Genomic DNA, 16,386 nt, shown 5'->3' on the forward strand with positions numbered 1-16,386 from the left:
CTCTGAAGTCTCTTAGCCCCACTCACCTCACAGAGTGTTTGTTGTGGGGGAGGAAGGGAAAGGAGAATGTTAGCCACTTTGAGACTCCTTCGGGTAGTGATAAAGCGAGATATCAAATCCAAACTCTCTTCTTCTTCTTCTCAACTAAATCATGCATGACAGTTGGCAATCCAACCTCTGCTTAAAATCATCCAAGGAAGGAGAGTCCACCACTTTCTGAGGGAGTCTGTTCCACTTACCATCTGAAAGTACTTCCTAATATTGGGGTCCTACCCTCCAGAGCAACAGATATAGTTACCATATGTATGCTGTTGACATATGTCAATCTCCCCCCCCCCCCGCCAAAAAAGTGCCTAATCCTGAGGTCATCAGCATGGCACCCATGGGTGCAATGAAAGCCTTGATCAGTGTCTCCATCAAGAGATGGTCAGAGCAGTGACTTTCCTTATCCTTTAAATCCTACATAGAGCTGAAGGAGGAAGTTGGAAGAGCTTTTGTTTCTAAGTACTTTCCAATGTTCAGATCAGCAGCTGAACAGAAAGGGGAGAGATCTGGGTGTCAGAGAGACAAAAGAGTGTCTGATGGAGGGGAGGCAGGGGGAGAAAGTGGGGTGCTAGGGAACGTAGGGGAAGAGAGAATGCCATGCCAGGGAGAAGTCTGGCGTGTACATGCAGGCACAAGTCTGATCCAGTAAAACAGATCCTCTTGAAATTGCGTAGTATTATACCCCGGTCAGATGACTTTGATAATCTCAAGCAGCCCTCCTGACTGTCCCACAGCTTTTTAGCGTAGTGGCACCAGCACTTTGGAGCTGGCGCAGTCCCCAGTGAAATTGGGCAGGCACCCACAAGTCTGATATTTTGCTGCCTGCACACAATGAGTTTCGCCACTCATTTCCAGAGATTTAATTTGATTCGTTGTTAGTCATTTGTTCTGTACTTTATGTTTTTATAATTTTATGATGTCTTAATGGTTTTAATGATCTATATATTGAATGAGCTGGAAGTTTATAAAATGATGATGATAATGATGATTATACTGGGTTAGAGGGATGAATGGTTTAGCCCAGAGGTTTTCAACCTTTTTGAGTCCACAGCTCCCTTAACCAACTACTGTACATTCTTTCTGTGGCACCCCTGTAGGGCTCAGGAGCCCAGTTATGTCAGCCCTTGCCTGCAAAGCTGGCAGCCTCTCACCCTTTTCCAAACACCCTCCCTTGTGGAGTATTCCCTCAGCCTCCTCTCCTCTCCCCTCTCCTTGGGAGTCCTCTGGGCAGCTGCTGCCGCCACCCCTGATCTCTGAACTGTGCCCCCTTGCTCCAAAGAGAGGTACCTCCCAGAGGCACCATTCGCCTGTGGAGCTTATAGCCAGGATCGTTGCAGTAAACAGCTGTGCAAGCCTTTGGGAGGCAGAGACGTGAGAGGGCATCAGAGGAGGTAGAGAAAGAAAGAGGGACGGAGGCCAGTGCTGTCCGCGGCACCCCTGACCATCATTTAAGGCACCCCAGGGTGGCACGGCACACTGGTTGAAAACCACTGGTTTAGCCTAATACAGGCTTCCTCAGACTCAGCCCTCCAGGTGTTTTGAGGCCACAATTCCCATCATCCCTGGCCACTGGTCCTGCTAGCTAGGGATCATGGGAGTTGTAGGCCAAAAACATCTGGAGGGCCGAGTTTGAGGAAGACTGGCCTAATTGTTAAGATGAGCATTCTCTGTTAAAAAGATCAGTGCTGCTGGAACACATGGAATCCATTTAGCCCAGTATCCTGTGCCTGGCAGTGGACAGCCAGAGAGGCCTATAAGAATGGCATGAACACAAACTGCCCCCTCCATCAATAGCATTTAGGATGAGTCCACACCTGTGTGCATGTGTTTGAATTTATATTTTTACCTTACCTTTCCTCCAAAGACCTCCGTTATTCCCACAGCAGCTTTGAGAGAAACTGAGCTGAGATATGACCAGTCCTAAGGTCCTATGACCCACTTCTCTCACATCCTAGTCAGACAATGTGGTGAGACCCAGGCAGTTGCCTCTCAGGATAGCGTTGGGTGATGCTGGGCCTGAGTGGTTCATCAGGGGTAGGCTTGGGAAAATTGGGACTGTTCCTGATATTGAGGGAGCTAACCAGAGCACATGAGTCTATGAGCTGCCAGCCTGACAAAGGGCAATGTGAATTTTAGCAAGAGATTGGCAAATCAATTTCGGTTTTCCCATTTTGTTCCAAGTCCTAAGTTCACTTCTCCACATTTCCACATGAGGCTGTGATTAAAAAATGTATATCAAGCCCGCATGAAAATTCACCAGCACCTTTCGGGAACTTTCTCCTAACATACACACCTTTGCACACATTTCTTTTTTTGCAGTGTACTTTCTCCTAATTCTCATAATGCATTTCTGTAAGCTGGATTCATTAATATATGCACTTGTATGCACGCTTAACCCCATGCATATTCGATTTCATATATATCACTTGGCAAAATGTGCAGAAGTGTAGATTTTGAAGGATGGTTGTTTTTCTGTTTCAAATTAGCTGGGTTCCACCTTTCAATATGAACCGGATCCAATTTCTCCCCTGCCTCTAGTTGTGGCTCGGTGGTACAGTGTATGCTCTGCATTTAAGGATGCTGGGGTCTACCAGAAGCATCATTAGACTCTCCTGTCTGAAACCCTGGAGAGCTGCTGTCAGATACTCAGTGTATCCATTACTGAGCATGATAGACGGAGGGTTTGACCGGGGATAAGGCTTCTTCTTGTGTTCCAGTGAAAATTCACTCTCGCACGAACACACTGCAGTAGTTCTTCAACAGCTAAAGCTACACTGATCACATGTACTTCTGTAGATCCCATATTCCTTGTTTTGGTTTACTTTCTTCCAATCTAGTCAGGTGCTGTGATTTGATTTGATTTGATTTCTTTTTGCAGGAGTATTATTATTAATAATAATAATGTCAGTTCTATACCACTTTATATTTTTAAGGAAAAAACCCTCAAAGCAGTTCACATTACATTAAAACATCAAATGAAACAGTCCAGAATAAAACATTACCGAAGAAAGTCAGCCATGGCATACGTACGCATTCAAAGCAACGCAATTAACAGGAAACTAAAATATTGTCTTAAGGATTTCGAAATAAAGCATTACAAAGGAGGTTAAGTACAGAATGCACATTTAGCACAGCAAAGTGGGCAAAGAAAGGAAGAAAGAAAAGATATTAAACATTTCGAAATAAAGCATTACTAAAGGAAGTCAAATAGAAAATATTAATTGGATAGAGCATCTGTAAACACCACTGCCTTTTAAATTCTACGCACAGTGTTATGGGCACAGCCCGTGTTTGGTTTAAACAACTGTGCAATGGTTTGAATACATCTGGGTCCTGCTTTGAAAAACTGACTCATGACGGCACATTAATTTTTACTCAACCATTAGGAAAATTTGCTCAGAAAGCTTATGTCCTCAGCTGATTCCGAAGGATTCTATGCTGAATTGTGTATGACGCGAGGGATGCGGGGAGCAGAGGTTACGTTAGGTGAAGTGTTCAGTTGGCTTGCAACGATAAGTTATTGAGATTCTTGTGGATGGTCATATTGAATAATCCATGTGAAGGAAAACGCTGATCGTAAACCTTCGCTGCCTTGTGGGATATATTCAGCAGAATAAAAGGCTAAGGGGTAAATCCTGCACAAATCAAATAATGAAGGGAGGTGAAAAAACATACAGCATCCTCAGGTAGACCCTGAGTCAAATTGGGCCACCTCAGGTCATTGTGGGCTGCTATTCTGAAGTGCCAAATTGGTATCCGAACAAAATCTTATAGTCTATCTAGTCTGTACACTCCTGTTTGGGAAAAGCAAAGTATCTGCTTTTTATACCCGTCTTTACAGAGAACAATTTTGGAGGGATGGGGGCACCTGATTTTTCTTTTAAAGTTCAAGTAGTACAGCAGGGGAACTGTGATTCAAATGGAAGTGTCAAAGGATGAAGTTTTAGGACTTGGTTGGCTTTAAAAAATGTTTGTTTGTTTGTTACTTTGCCTGTGTGCCATTCATTTGATATTGCAGTATTTCAGAGAGAACGCTGCTCATCACTAAAGTCAAGCTTTGGACCAAAGAGCTAGAAGATTGACAATTGGTATTATGTTGGCTAAAATAAAATTTTAAAAGGATCCACGGAAAATGTGGGGAATGACAGGTCTGCCAGCTTAACTTACTTCCCCTGTAGATTGGTAGAAAGTATTTTCTCCATTCTGAAGGCAAGTAGCAGGTACTCTAAGGAAACAGCAGCTGTAGAAACACAATGTTAGCCTCTCACATAATTGGGCCTTCTTCAGCAAAACCTCCAAGTATCCCTATTTTCCAGGGACAGTCCCAGATTTACAGAAGCCATCCTGGTTTCTGATTTGACCCTGGAATGCCCCACTTTCCTTTAGGACGTCCCTATTTTCATCAGAGCAGTGTTAGAGGGTATGGAGTTATCTGACCCCAAAGCCATCTGAAGGCAGCCCTGTATGGGGAAGTTTTTAAATGTCTAATGTTTTACTATGTATTTATATATGTTGGAAGCTGCCCAGAGTGGCTGGGTCAACCCAGTCAGATGGGTGGGGTATAAATAGTAGTAGTAATCATTATAATCATAATAATTGAATAGGACATCCCTATTTTCTTCAGAAAAATGTTGGAGGGTCTGTGAGCAGGCAGAGTCTAGGGCAGGCTTCCTCAAACTCAGCCCTCCAGATGTTTTGAGACTACAAATCCCATCATCCCTGGCCACTGCCCCTGCTAGCTAGGGATCATGGGAGTTGTAGGCTAAAAACACCTGGAGGGCTGAGTTTGACGAAGCCTGGTCTAGGGTCTGCACTCCCCAAAGGGTTCACCATGACTGGTAACGGTGACCCCATTTTTTCTAATGTTTAAATCCTGGTACTTGGAATCAGCTGATGAGTGCTGAGAGCCTTGTCCTTAGAAGCAGGTTCCTGGTGTCAGTCAGTTCAGCCTTTAGATGGGCTTCATGAGCCCCTTTTAAGTTGGCACCTGATGTCACAATGATATATGGTGATTGACAGATGGATGACCCACCCACTAGTTAAAGTTGTCCAGAAGACGGAGAAAGGATCTGTTTTAGTTTCTGTTTTACTCTGAATTCCACTAAATGCTTGCAGAGCAACAGTGTAACAGGGCTGTTGCTTTGATGAAGAGAAGAAGAGTTTGGATTTGATATCCCGCTTTATCACTACCTGAACAAGTCTCAAAGCGGCTCACATTCTCCTTTCCCTTCCTCCCCCACAAAAAACACTCTGTAAGGTGAGTGGGGCTGAGAGACTTCAGAGAAGTGTGACTAGCCCAAGGTCACTCAGTAGCTGCATGTGGAGGAGCAGAGACGTGAACGCGGTTCACCAGATTACGAGTCTACTGCTCTTAACCACTACACCACACTGGCTTCCTTTGCAGGCTTATGAATAGCATTTGGTTGTCACTGTGCAAAGCAGGATACATTCAAAACCTATAAGAGAAAAGAGCCAGAGTATTGTAGCGGTTAGAGCGTCAGACTAGGACCTGGGAGATCTCAGTTCAAATCCCCACTCAGCCATGAAGCTCACTGAGTGACACTGGGCCAGCCATTACCTCTCAGCCACAGGTTTGTGATGGGAGGAAGGGGCCATGTACATCAGCTTGAGCTTTTTTGGAGGAAATATTGGGCTATAAATGCCATAAAATAAACAAGTCATTTCATTACATCGCATAGCATGTTTCTGTCCAGTATTCCATTTCTGCTGACGCTTTTCGTCCATGGCAAAAGATGGTTTAATTGAAGAGAGGCAATGAAATGTACTTGCAATGTCCTTAAAGATCTCACCATGTTCTTAGTACCAAAAAGGGAAATGAACTTGTTTTTAAGTTGACAACTTAAGTGCTTCTCATTCAGGCTGAAGACTTACGTCCATTGCCTTTCCAGGTTAAACCCTTTCTTCTTTCCCCTCCTCCTTCTTTTAAAGGCTGATGAAAATACAGTGGTTAGCCACCGACATGGAATTAAATGCCTTAATAACATTTGTGTTTCTTCTCATTTGCAAGTAACCAGAAAACAACATGGGATGCAGGTGGCACTGTGGATTAAACCACAGAGCCTAGCACTTGCCGATCAGAAGGTCGGCGGTTTGAATCCCCGCGACGGGGTGAGCTCCCGTTGCTCGGTCCCTGCTCCTGCCAACCTAGCAGTTTGAAAGCACGTCAAAGTGCCAGTAGATAAACAGGTACTGCTCTGGCGGGAAGGTAAACGGCTTTTCCGTGTGCTGTTCTGGTTCACCAGAAGTGGCTTAGTCATGCTGGCCACATGACCCGGAAGCTGTACGCCGGCTCCCTCAGCCAATAAAACGAGATGAGCGCCACAACCCCAGAGTTGGTCACGACTGGACGTAATGGTCAGGGGCCCCTTTACCTTTACCTAGTAAACAACAACTGCCCAGTGTCCAGTTTGTGTGTGTACATAGGAATAGTCCACGAACAGTGTTTAAGTCAAGCAAACAATTTGCATTCTGAAAGAAGGAAAAATAAAATCTGTTCACCAGGCTAACAACCTATGGATGGGTTTTGCTTTCTATTTAGTTCGAAACACGATGTATCTTTTGATCTTCCTGCATTGCAGGGCATTGGACCAGATGACCCTCGGGTCCCTTCCAACTCTACAATTCTATAATCTCTTCGCCCCCACTTTCACATACTTTCCTTTGCCAAATAGTTTTGGATCACAGTGAAAGTCAACTTACGAGTGCATTAGTCACAATATAAATGATCTTGCATTTTGACAGGGGATAGAGGCAGTTGCACCATTGCCAGGGGAAATGGGTATTTTGCTGATAGCTGACTTCTGATGAGAATTGGTGTCGCTCACAACTTTTGACTTTCGTTAGCATCTTGCGAAGAAAGCACAGAAATCTTACGTAATGAGATTATTGGCGTATATAAAAAAGGGGTATGCTGGAAAACGCGCCGTTTGACATGATTGCTTTTCATTAAGTGCATCCTGCTTTTGAAAAAAGAGATTAAAGGATTGAAATGCTACTGCAAGAAAGGAGAAAAGATGTTAGTTGAATATTAGTGCTTTTGGTGCTCAGAATGGATTCAGAACAGATTCACAATATTAGTGCTTTTGGTGCTCAGAACGGATTCATTGAATATTAGTGCTTTTGGTGCTCAGAACGGATTCATTCAGAGAGCCAGTGTGGTGTAGTGGTTAAGAGCGGTAGTCTCGTAATCTGGGGAACCGGGTTCGCGTCTCCGCTCCTCCACATGCAGCTGCTGGGTGACCTTGGGCCAGTCACACTTCTTTGAAGTCTCTCAGCCCCACTCACCTCACAGAGTGTTTGTTGTGGGGGAGGAAGTGAAAGGAGAATGTTAGCCGCTTTGAGACTCCTGAAGGGGAGTGAAAGGCGGGATATCAAATCCAAACTCCTCCTCCTCTTCTTCTTCTTCTTCTTCTTCTTCTTCTTCTTCTTCTTCATTTTGGGTGGGATGGAGATTCTTGTGCTGTCGAAGGTTCAGCATCCAACAGGGGAGCTGAATGGGGAAGAATTGTAGCTCAGAGACAGAACACCTGCCTTGTAGGCAGAAGGTTCAACCCCTGGTTTCTCCAGGCGGGGCTGGGAAGATCTTGGAGAGCCACTGTCTTTTGGGTTGACAATCCTGAGCTAGATGGATCTAATGATTCGACTCAGTATACAACAGATCCTTGTGTTCCTTTGATCACAAAGCTGGAGACAGGCCCTTGAATGTAATTTATTTATACCCATAAATGTCTGAGGCCTAGTTCTCACTGAGGTGGACAACCAATGCCTGCATGACTAACTTCAAATTGCATGTTGGGGCTCCAGTGACAGGATGCCCCTCCATACACAAAAAGCTTGCTGAACATTCTAGCAGGGAGAAAATGTTTAGCCTAGTCTTCTTTCCAGTGTGCAAGTATTCTGTGTGTAGGTTTTGTGCTTTTGCTGAGGCTGGGGGTGGGTAGGAGTCTTTATGCTGTTGATTCCCTCCCAGCCATGGATCCTTCCATTCCTATTCTGACTGTCAGGGAGAAATGTTTTGCTGCCCTCACTCTGTTGTCGCTTTTGCCCTCACTCTGATTTGGCTTTTAAGATAGTGCTGTGAGAGTGTGAGCGGGAGAAGGAAGCAAAGTTTCTTCTCGGCAAAATAAATAAAAGAGGCATTGAAGGGTCTTGGAAAGGAAGGAAGGGAAAATGAGAGAGAGAGAGAGAGAGAGAGAGAGAGAGAGAGAGAGAGAGAGAGCAACAGGGGGAACTATTAGTGGGAGCAGGAAAAGAGTCCAATGGAGACTGTGCGGTTTTGTGAAATCTTTTGCTCCCTCCCAAGCCTTCCCCACCCCCACCCTGGCCCCATCACTCAAGCTTTGACTTCCTTACTTTGGGAATTTTCAACAATGCTCACATTGATTTTCTGAGTTTGTTTGTTCTGTGCGTTTAGACGCATGCTTGCGGTGAATTCACCCATTCAGAATTTCAGAGATTGCTGCAAAATAAATTGTGTCTCCCTGCCTCTTCCCCTGTACCTGCCCTTGAGCAAAGCCACCCTAAATTCACTTCACTTTGGAGTAATGGAGTAGCAGCTAATTGTCTTCAGTGAAGGCACTGCGGTCAGAAAGTGGTGACTCAAAAGCCATGCTTTGTCCTTTTTATCAGATTTGCAGAGCAAGCTATCCAACTTCCATTCTGGGTTTAAACAATAGAAGTACATGTAAGGGTGAACGCAGAAGCAACTTTATAAGTGTAATAATTAGACAAACTCAGCACATTACAAAACTTTTTTCCTCTCTAGGGCATAGAATGTGTGTAAGAAGTTTGTCATACTTAAAATGTTCTTTCTAATATGATTTGGGTCAGAATTATGAATGTTTTGCTGAAAAAATGGACTTTTCTGTAACAAGGGACAGACTTTTCTGTAACAAGGGACAGACTTTTCTGTAACAAGGGACAGACTTTTCTGTAACAAGGGACAATAAAATTTAAGGTTTTCTTTTTACTATGTCAAATGTAACAAATCTTATAAACAGTCTCTCCCCCCTTGCTTTTTCTGTTTTTCTGCTTTGTTCTGTTCCAGAAGATGAAAAACAACCCCTAAAACAGACATTTAACATGAATTTTACTATCTAACAAGACCATTGATCCATAAAATGAAAGCAATAAACAATGTACTGTACTGTAAAATCAATACAACAGTACTGATAATTTTTTTAAAAAATGAAAATGTGGTGTTTTTTTTCTTACCTGCACTGATGATAGCCATTATTTGGATGGGGGGTCGGGGTCCTCTTCCAGATTCAAAATTAGTGACTCCTCTCCTGCCATTCCTTCCCTTGCTTTTTTTTACACCACTGCCACCTACAGAGGGTGGGCTTACCTGCCTTCCAGCTGGTGGGTGGGCTTACCTGGCTACCTTGCCAGGTAATGGGGCTAGGGGATGGGTCAAGGGCTGGTAAAGGGCTGGTGCTCTTCGGCCCAGGCTCACTTTGTTTTCCTAGCAGGTTCATCGCTGGACTTCACTCTTGGTTAGGCAAGTGTTCCTCGTCAGGGTTTGGGACCGCGGTGTGGCCTGCTGGGCCTCCTGCAGCCGGCACCTCTTCCACAACTTTGGGGGTGGGATGGGGGCCATGGCATGGCCTGCTAGGCCTCCCGTGGCCAGCGCCTTCTTCCCCTGGCAGTGGAGGCTGAATCGCAGCCACACAGGCGGCGTTGCCTAGGAGTACGCTCAGCTTCCGAGGCAAAGTTCGAAAACCAGAACACTCATTTCCGGGTTTCAAGTGTTTGGGTTCCAAGTTGTTTGTGAACTAAGCTGTTCGAAAACCGAGGTACCACTGTATTATGCCAGTCTATAGTGTGGGGGGCTATATGTCAGACAAGGGGAGAAGTTGGTGGCTTTGGTAGATATTGGTGCCAATGACATGGGGAAATGTTGAGGTGTGGTGCCAACAGCCAAAATTCAACGTGAATACTTTCAAGGTAGATTTCTCTAAAATGCTGCCTGTTTCATGTGCAGGGCCAGGTAGATAGATGGCTGAGGAGGCTTAGTAGGGGATGGTGCTCAGAAGAGAGGTCTGGATTTGCTACATACTGGGTAACATTTTTTTTAGAAACCTTCTGACACCTGGTGGCAGTTTGGGACAAACTTCTGGTGTCAGGTGATTTATTTCAGCATTTTAAGCAAGTTTTGTAATGTTATGGTTAGTTCTCACAGAATTTATCTTGTCTGTATCTTTTAACCTTGCTGTACATGGCTTAGAGACCATAGTGATAATGGGTATATAAATGGTTGGAATAAATAAAATTAATTGATTGACTGACACAAAGTAGGCAAGGAAGGTGAATTTAACTGTTTCCTCCCGTGTTGCTGCCCTGCCTGAGAGAATTCCTTCTCTAAAACTGATATTTGCATTGGGAGGAAATGAATGGCCATGGAGATTTTCCTTAGGATTTTAGCTAGGGAAGAAAGTGTTAAACTATCTTTCCAGGATTTTAGTTGGGGAGGAAAGTGTTAAACTCCTTCGGGTAGTGATAAATCGGGATATCAAATCCAAACTAGCTTTCCATGCGTATTCTAATCCTGTTGATTCTCTCTCTCTCTTTGGCACACAAATACATCATTTGCAAAACTTTACACTTGCACTCTGACTAACCCAGAAAGGTGTCCGTTGAACTGAAGACTGTTGGGCCCTGGCCCTCAGAACCATGGGGCTCAAAGGAGGTGAAGCCCAAGAGAGCCTCTCAAGTTCTCTTCATTGCCCTGCTGCAACACAGCAGCCCTGCAATGCTGCCAGCGGGGGTCCCCAGACAGAAGGGAATCTGGGATGCACTCACACAATTACTTCTAATTGCCCCAGAATGCCTCCATTCACCTTTGTGGTTTACTCAGAATGTAGCAGCAGCCTGCACTCTCTCTGAGCCTCCCCCAGAACCTCAGAAGAGTGCACTTACAACTCCAATCCTAAACTCCCAGCATAGGCACCAGCTCCTAGCGGCCCAGCTCTTTTGGCCCCCATATGACCCCCCCAATGTTCAGAATGATCAGGTGATGGAGGAAGCTGAGTATAGCGTGGTTTCAGTGGCTGGCTCCTCCCCCTGCTACCATGGAGGGAAAGGAGGCGGAAGCAGCCCCTAGCCAGTGGTTGCAGTGGGCGGAGAAAGAGGAGGCCAATTGTGGAGCCGAGTGAGGCACAGAGGTTCAGTGGCTCCTCCTCCTCCTGCCATGTAAGGGGAAGCAGTCCTCAGCCAATGGCAGAAGCAGGAGGAGGAGGAGGCTGGGTGTGAAAGAGGAGGAGCCGTTGACCATTGAAGCCACTCTACTGGTGCGTTCAGCTCCACCCCCTGGCTCCTTCTGATGTCTTGACTTCACACATTATGCACCATCACACCATTATCCCTGTGTCATCATCCCCCTAATGTTCTGCACAATTTGTCACTTCTCCCTCCCAGTAACCTGAATGCCATGAGTCTAGGCGCATGGGGATTCCAGAACCTGAGGTTGGCAACATGTACACTTCAGCAGTCACTAAGATGCAAGGACACAGTTGTCCTCTGGTCTAGTTTAGCCCTTGAAAGTAACTGTGTTAGGAGGACAAACTGATCAGGGTCCTGATGCTTCTGGAGAAGTGTTTAGATCTTTTCCGCTTTGTGGCATTTCCTTTGTTGAATGTTCCTGCCAACCTTACACCAGTACATTGGTACCTCGGGTTAAGTACTTAATTCATTCCGGAGGTCCGTACTTAACCTGAAACTGTTCTTAACCTGAAGCACCATTTTAGTTAATGGGGCCTCCTGCTGCCGCCCCGATGCCGGAGCACAATTTCTGTTCTCTGAAGCAAAGTTCTTAACCTGAGGTACTATTTCTGGGTTAGCGGAGTCTGTAACCGGAAGCGTATGTAACCTGAGACGTATGTAACCCGAGGTACCACTGTAGTTGTGTATCCCGCTTCCAACACCTGCTCATCCACCTTGGACAGAATCAGACCAAAGGTGAATTCAGGATCACTGTTCACTTTATTTCTCGATGCAGTCACATTCACCTCACACCCTGATGGAGGGTTGTGTGCCCCCTGAGGTCCAGCTTCTGGCATGTCACCAATCGCGTTGCAGTTCAACCACCATTCTTCTGGCAGCTAGCAAATTGGGAAGCTGGCATCATGCTGCAATGGTGTGTGTGTGCTTGGCAAAGTGTTAGTTTGCAAGAGCATTGAAGTGACTTTGAAGTTCTGCATTTGCTGATGGAGTTTTCTGGGGACGAGAGAGATGACCTTGGGTTAGCAAGGAACTTCTCTGCGTGCAAATTGGGCCCTCGCTCGAACCAGGGTCACCCCCAACATTCCCACGACAGCAACAGAAGCTTGATAAGGTGTGCATTAACTCGATTAGAAGGTCTTCAAATGTCACTTTCAAAAGGCATCTGGGAAGATCAGCCCAGGCAGGTTGCAAGATTCAGAACCACTTTCCACGCATGTGTTTCAAACAAGGAATTAGTCTTGTGAGGAAGGTGCTCCTCCAAATGAAGGAAGGTTGCCCCCACTGTTTTGGGATGCAATGGTGTATGTGGATTCAAAATACGCTGTGTCCTGGTGTAGGACGGTGGGGTGAGGCCACACCTTTATAAGGCTGCCTTGTGGGGGCCATGACCTCCTTCCCTCAGTACCCTCCATGAGGTCTAGGACCATGTTGCTCTCCATGGGGGCTGAACAGGATGTGGTGGTAGTGGTGGGGGAAGTGTGGGTGGGGGCAGGTTACAGAAAATATATGCCTTTCTTCAAGCATTGAAGGCTGGGTGGCATATGCAGCACAGTCCAATTAAACCAAGGTCAAGGATGAAGAATCAGTCTAGATCCAAAAGTGTTCCAGAGACAAAGTCGGCCAACACTCTGCTGTTGATATCATAGGGAGTTCAGGCAAGGCACAGCAAGGCAAAGCACTGAGGAGAGAGATACCCTTGTTGTCTCTAGCAACTAGAAGGCTTAAGAAGGAGGCCTCTTATACTATGGGTCTGCAACAACAACAACTGGCAGTGCAGGAGTTATTGGGGATGTCTTACTCTTGAGTAGGCTAATGCACCATATCGTTTCTCTTTAGCCTGGACCCAAAACTTTTGATACTGGTGATCTTGAGGCTTTGGGTTGTGGTTCTTAATCACAGCTAGTAACCCAAGGGGTCCTAGATACTAAGAAGGAAGGCAATGGATTTTGGGAGGTTGATTTTAGTTGTTCCTTTGAATCAGGTCTCCAATGCAATATACGTGAGCGTCTTGAATTTTAAGCATTTGGTTTCAAGCCATATCTTAACTTAATAAACTGGCATTAATAAAACCCTTCAGTGTAATTTTTTTTGCAGCAAGTTCAGGGGGGAAAGATACTGATGTAATTTACATCCACATGCTCGGTATGGGACAATTGCTGATAAGATGGGACAATTTTGGAACACTCTGTCCAGTAGGAAAACAAGCAAGCCAAAAGCTATCCGGTATTTCAGACTTGGCAAAAGGTGCATCGATTTTTCTTTTCTATAGGACATTTGATGAGTAAGTTGGTGCTTTGGAAGTGAAGTTTTGATAGATTAGGATGCAAAGTGGCCTTTAACTCTCTGTGGCAGGAAACGGGAGTAGGATCTGATAGCAAAGAAAACTGCTGCAGTTTTCATAATGTGTAAATGAAAATAAATGGGCACTTCTACTGGAATCAAATGTTTTATGCATATATGTGTGTGTGTGTGTGTGTGTGTGTGTGTAGTTTATGTGTGTGTACACACACATACAAACAAAGAAACAAAGAAACAAACCACAATAAGAAAATATCAGAATGGTTCACAACAACTGTCCGCAAAACCATCTATTCAAAACCATATTTAAAAAGTTAAAATCAGAAATTGGCTAACTACTGTATTCTTAATTGCCTGCATAGTTGTGAACAGAAAAGTCTTCAGCAGTCATTTAAAAGTTAAAACAGAAGGCACTTACTGAATCGCTATTAGCAGAGTGTTCCAAAAATATTGGGCTCATAATGCTAAAGCCTTGCCAGCTCAAAGGATGACCAACAGCACTCCTGCAGATGATCTCAGTGATGAAGCTGGAATATAAAGGTTCTGGTAGTCCTTGAGGTACTATGGACCTCACTTGTTTAGGGCTTTATAAAATTAATGCAAGGACCTTGAACCTGGCTTGGTAATAGATGGGCAGGCAGTGCAGCTGTGTTAAGAGTGGTGTCACTACTACTTCTCCAGATGCCTTCATCAGCAGTCTACGTTCTGCACCAGATGGAGCTTCCAGACCAGATCCAAGGGCAGCCCTTCATAGAGCACATTGCAGTAATCCAGCCTTCAGGTTAAAGCTTAAGATTTATTTAAATAGGTTCCCATCTGCAATATATATTAAGTGCAGTAATATACCTTGTGAGACATCTTTGAGAGAAGAAAAGTCGAAGGAGTAAACCCTGAACAAATTCAGAGTGGAGTGTCTAAGACGGTTGGATGGCATCTTGTACTCTTCTTTCCAGCAACTGTGGCAGCCAAGCTGGTGCCAAATGTATTGCTATGCTTTTGTTTGGAGCACATCAGTGAGACTGAGAGGGGGTCTTGTTGTCTGGACAACCCAAGACCTCTATACAAACTGCCCAGGCTTGCACCCCAGAGAGGTCACTTTGGTGGTGCTGATGACATGGGAGTTCCTGGTCTCTGCAGCCCCAACAGGTACTGTGATTCTCTAGCTGTTTGACAAAATCATGGAGAAGAAGGCTGTGGATGACTGCTAGCCACAATGGCTATATTCCACCTCCAATGTTAGGGTCTGTATGCCTCTGGATACCAGTTGCTGGGAGCGACAGGCAGGCAGAGTGCTCTTCTGCTCAGGTTCCCAAGGACACCTCATTGGCTCCTGTGAGAACAGGATGCTGGCCAAGTTGGGCCACTGGCCTGATTCAGTGGGCTGTTCTTATGTTCTCGCATTTTGTGAGTCACTGGTGAGGTGGGCGGGCACAAAAGCCAGTGCCATTTTGTCTATGTCACCACAGTTATGGAACACCCTCCCAAGAAAAGCTGTTAGGATGCTGTCAGTGGCTCCCGGCTGGTTGCCCAGGAAAGTACAAAGACAAGGACAAGTTTCTTATAGTCCTTTTGTATTTCAATCTTTACAGAGAGAGGCTAAAGGACCCAGCCTCTTGGATAATGGCGTTGCCCCAAGTGAATCTGCATCCCCCCCATCTCTCCCACTTCCTTATTCATCATTTTCATCACCTCCTCTACAGGTGCTTCTACGTGCCCTCTGTCTTTGAGCTCTTTGCTCTCCTATTTTTAAGGCTCGCCAGGTTCTGGGAGATGGAGGGCTGGAATGCTTTCGAAGGACAACGTGTCAGCAAGGTGTTGCTCTGGCTCTCCCATGATTTCCCAACTTTCCCCCTCATCTGTCTCTGAGCTGCGACCTCCCTCAAACCCCTGTTGCAAATCTATACAGTCTTCCTCTTCCTCCTCCCCCCTGGAAGGGTCAGGATGGGGAGGCTGTCTCCACCATTCCTCCTCTGCCCAGTCCCTCACAAAAGCCCACTTGCATCATATGCTGCTCACGATTTGACAAGCAATACATATTTGGTTCTATAGGAAAGATTTGGGGGATAAGTTAAGCCTGGGATGTGGAAGGATATGGCTTGAAGTTATCCATAATATGTAAAGCAGTATTTTTGATGCGGATGCAGTGGAGATCTTTGATGCTGTGTGTTACATATTTAATATTTGGTGTTCACATTTCCGTAAGCTGTCTTAGAGGTCCCCTTGGGAAAGAGAGGACACAATATTTCAGAACATAAATAAAAAGCATTGCAGTGGTGTTCAACCACCTTAACTCTTCAAGATCTCTATTATTCAGTCAAATAAATTCACCCTTTGTTTTATTACTCATTCCAGAATTAGTTGTTGCTTTGTTTTCAGAAGAACCCTGGACCGCTATTCAAAGGAGATCTCACATAGTTTCTTCTCTCTCCCATTAGGGAGAAGATGCCATTCCACCATGTCACGGCTGGGCTGTTGTACAAGGGGAACTATCTGAACCGGTCACTCTCAGCTGGCAGTGACAGTGAGCAGTTGGCCAACATCTCAGTGGAAGAGTTGGACGGTAAGGATAATTCACCAACAAGTTGAAGAATCATGGCACTCCATTTTTAAAAATTAAATTATTATGACCTTGCAAGTTGTGAATTGAAAGATATGCATGGGATGGGCCAGAAAATGGTTACTTTGGTAGTGTGTCTGAAAATTTAAAATATTCACTTTTTTAAAAAAATAATAATTGTGAGATCGCTGGTCACAGGAACTTGATTCCATCTTCCCATGCATCTGTTGAAGTCCAATTGAAGA

General features: G+C 45.0%; 1 protein-coding gene across 4 annotated transcripts in view; it reads left to right on the forward strand.

Annotated features, from left to right (window-relative positions):
• Positions 1 to 16,386, forward strand: part of CALN1 (calneuron 1) — a 139,857-nt gene that overhangs the window by 55,400 nt on the left and 68,071 nt on the right. For all 4 annotated transcript variants that reach the window (XM_080983218.1, XM_080983219.1, XM_080983220.1 and 1 more), the window contains one exon: positions 16,020 to 16,144. In XM_080983218.1, the coding sequence (XP_080839344.1) occupies positions 16,020 to 16,144 (125 nt within the window). The remainder of the gene's footprint in view (positions 1 to 16,019; positions 16,145 to 16,386) is intronic.

This window comes from Podarcis pityusensis (genome assembly GCF_964106645.2).
Source record: "Podarcis pityusensis genome assembly, chromosome: 15".
NCBI classification, from domain to species: domain Eukaryota; kingdom Metazoa; phylum Chordata; class Lepidosauria; order Squamata; family Lacertidae; genus Podarcis; species Podarcis pityusensis.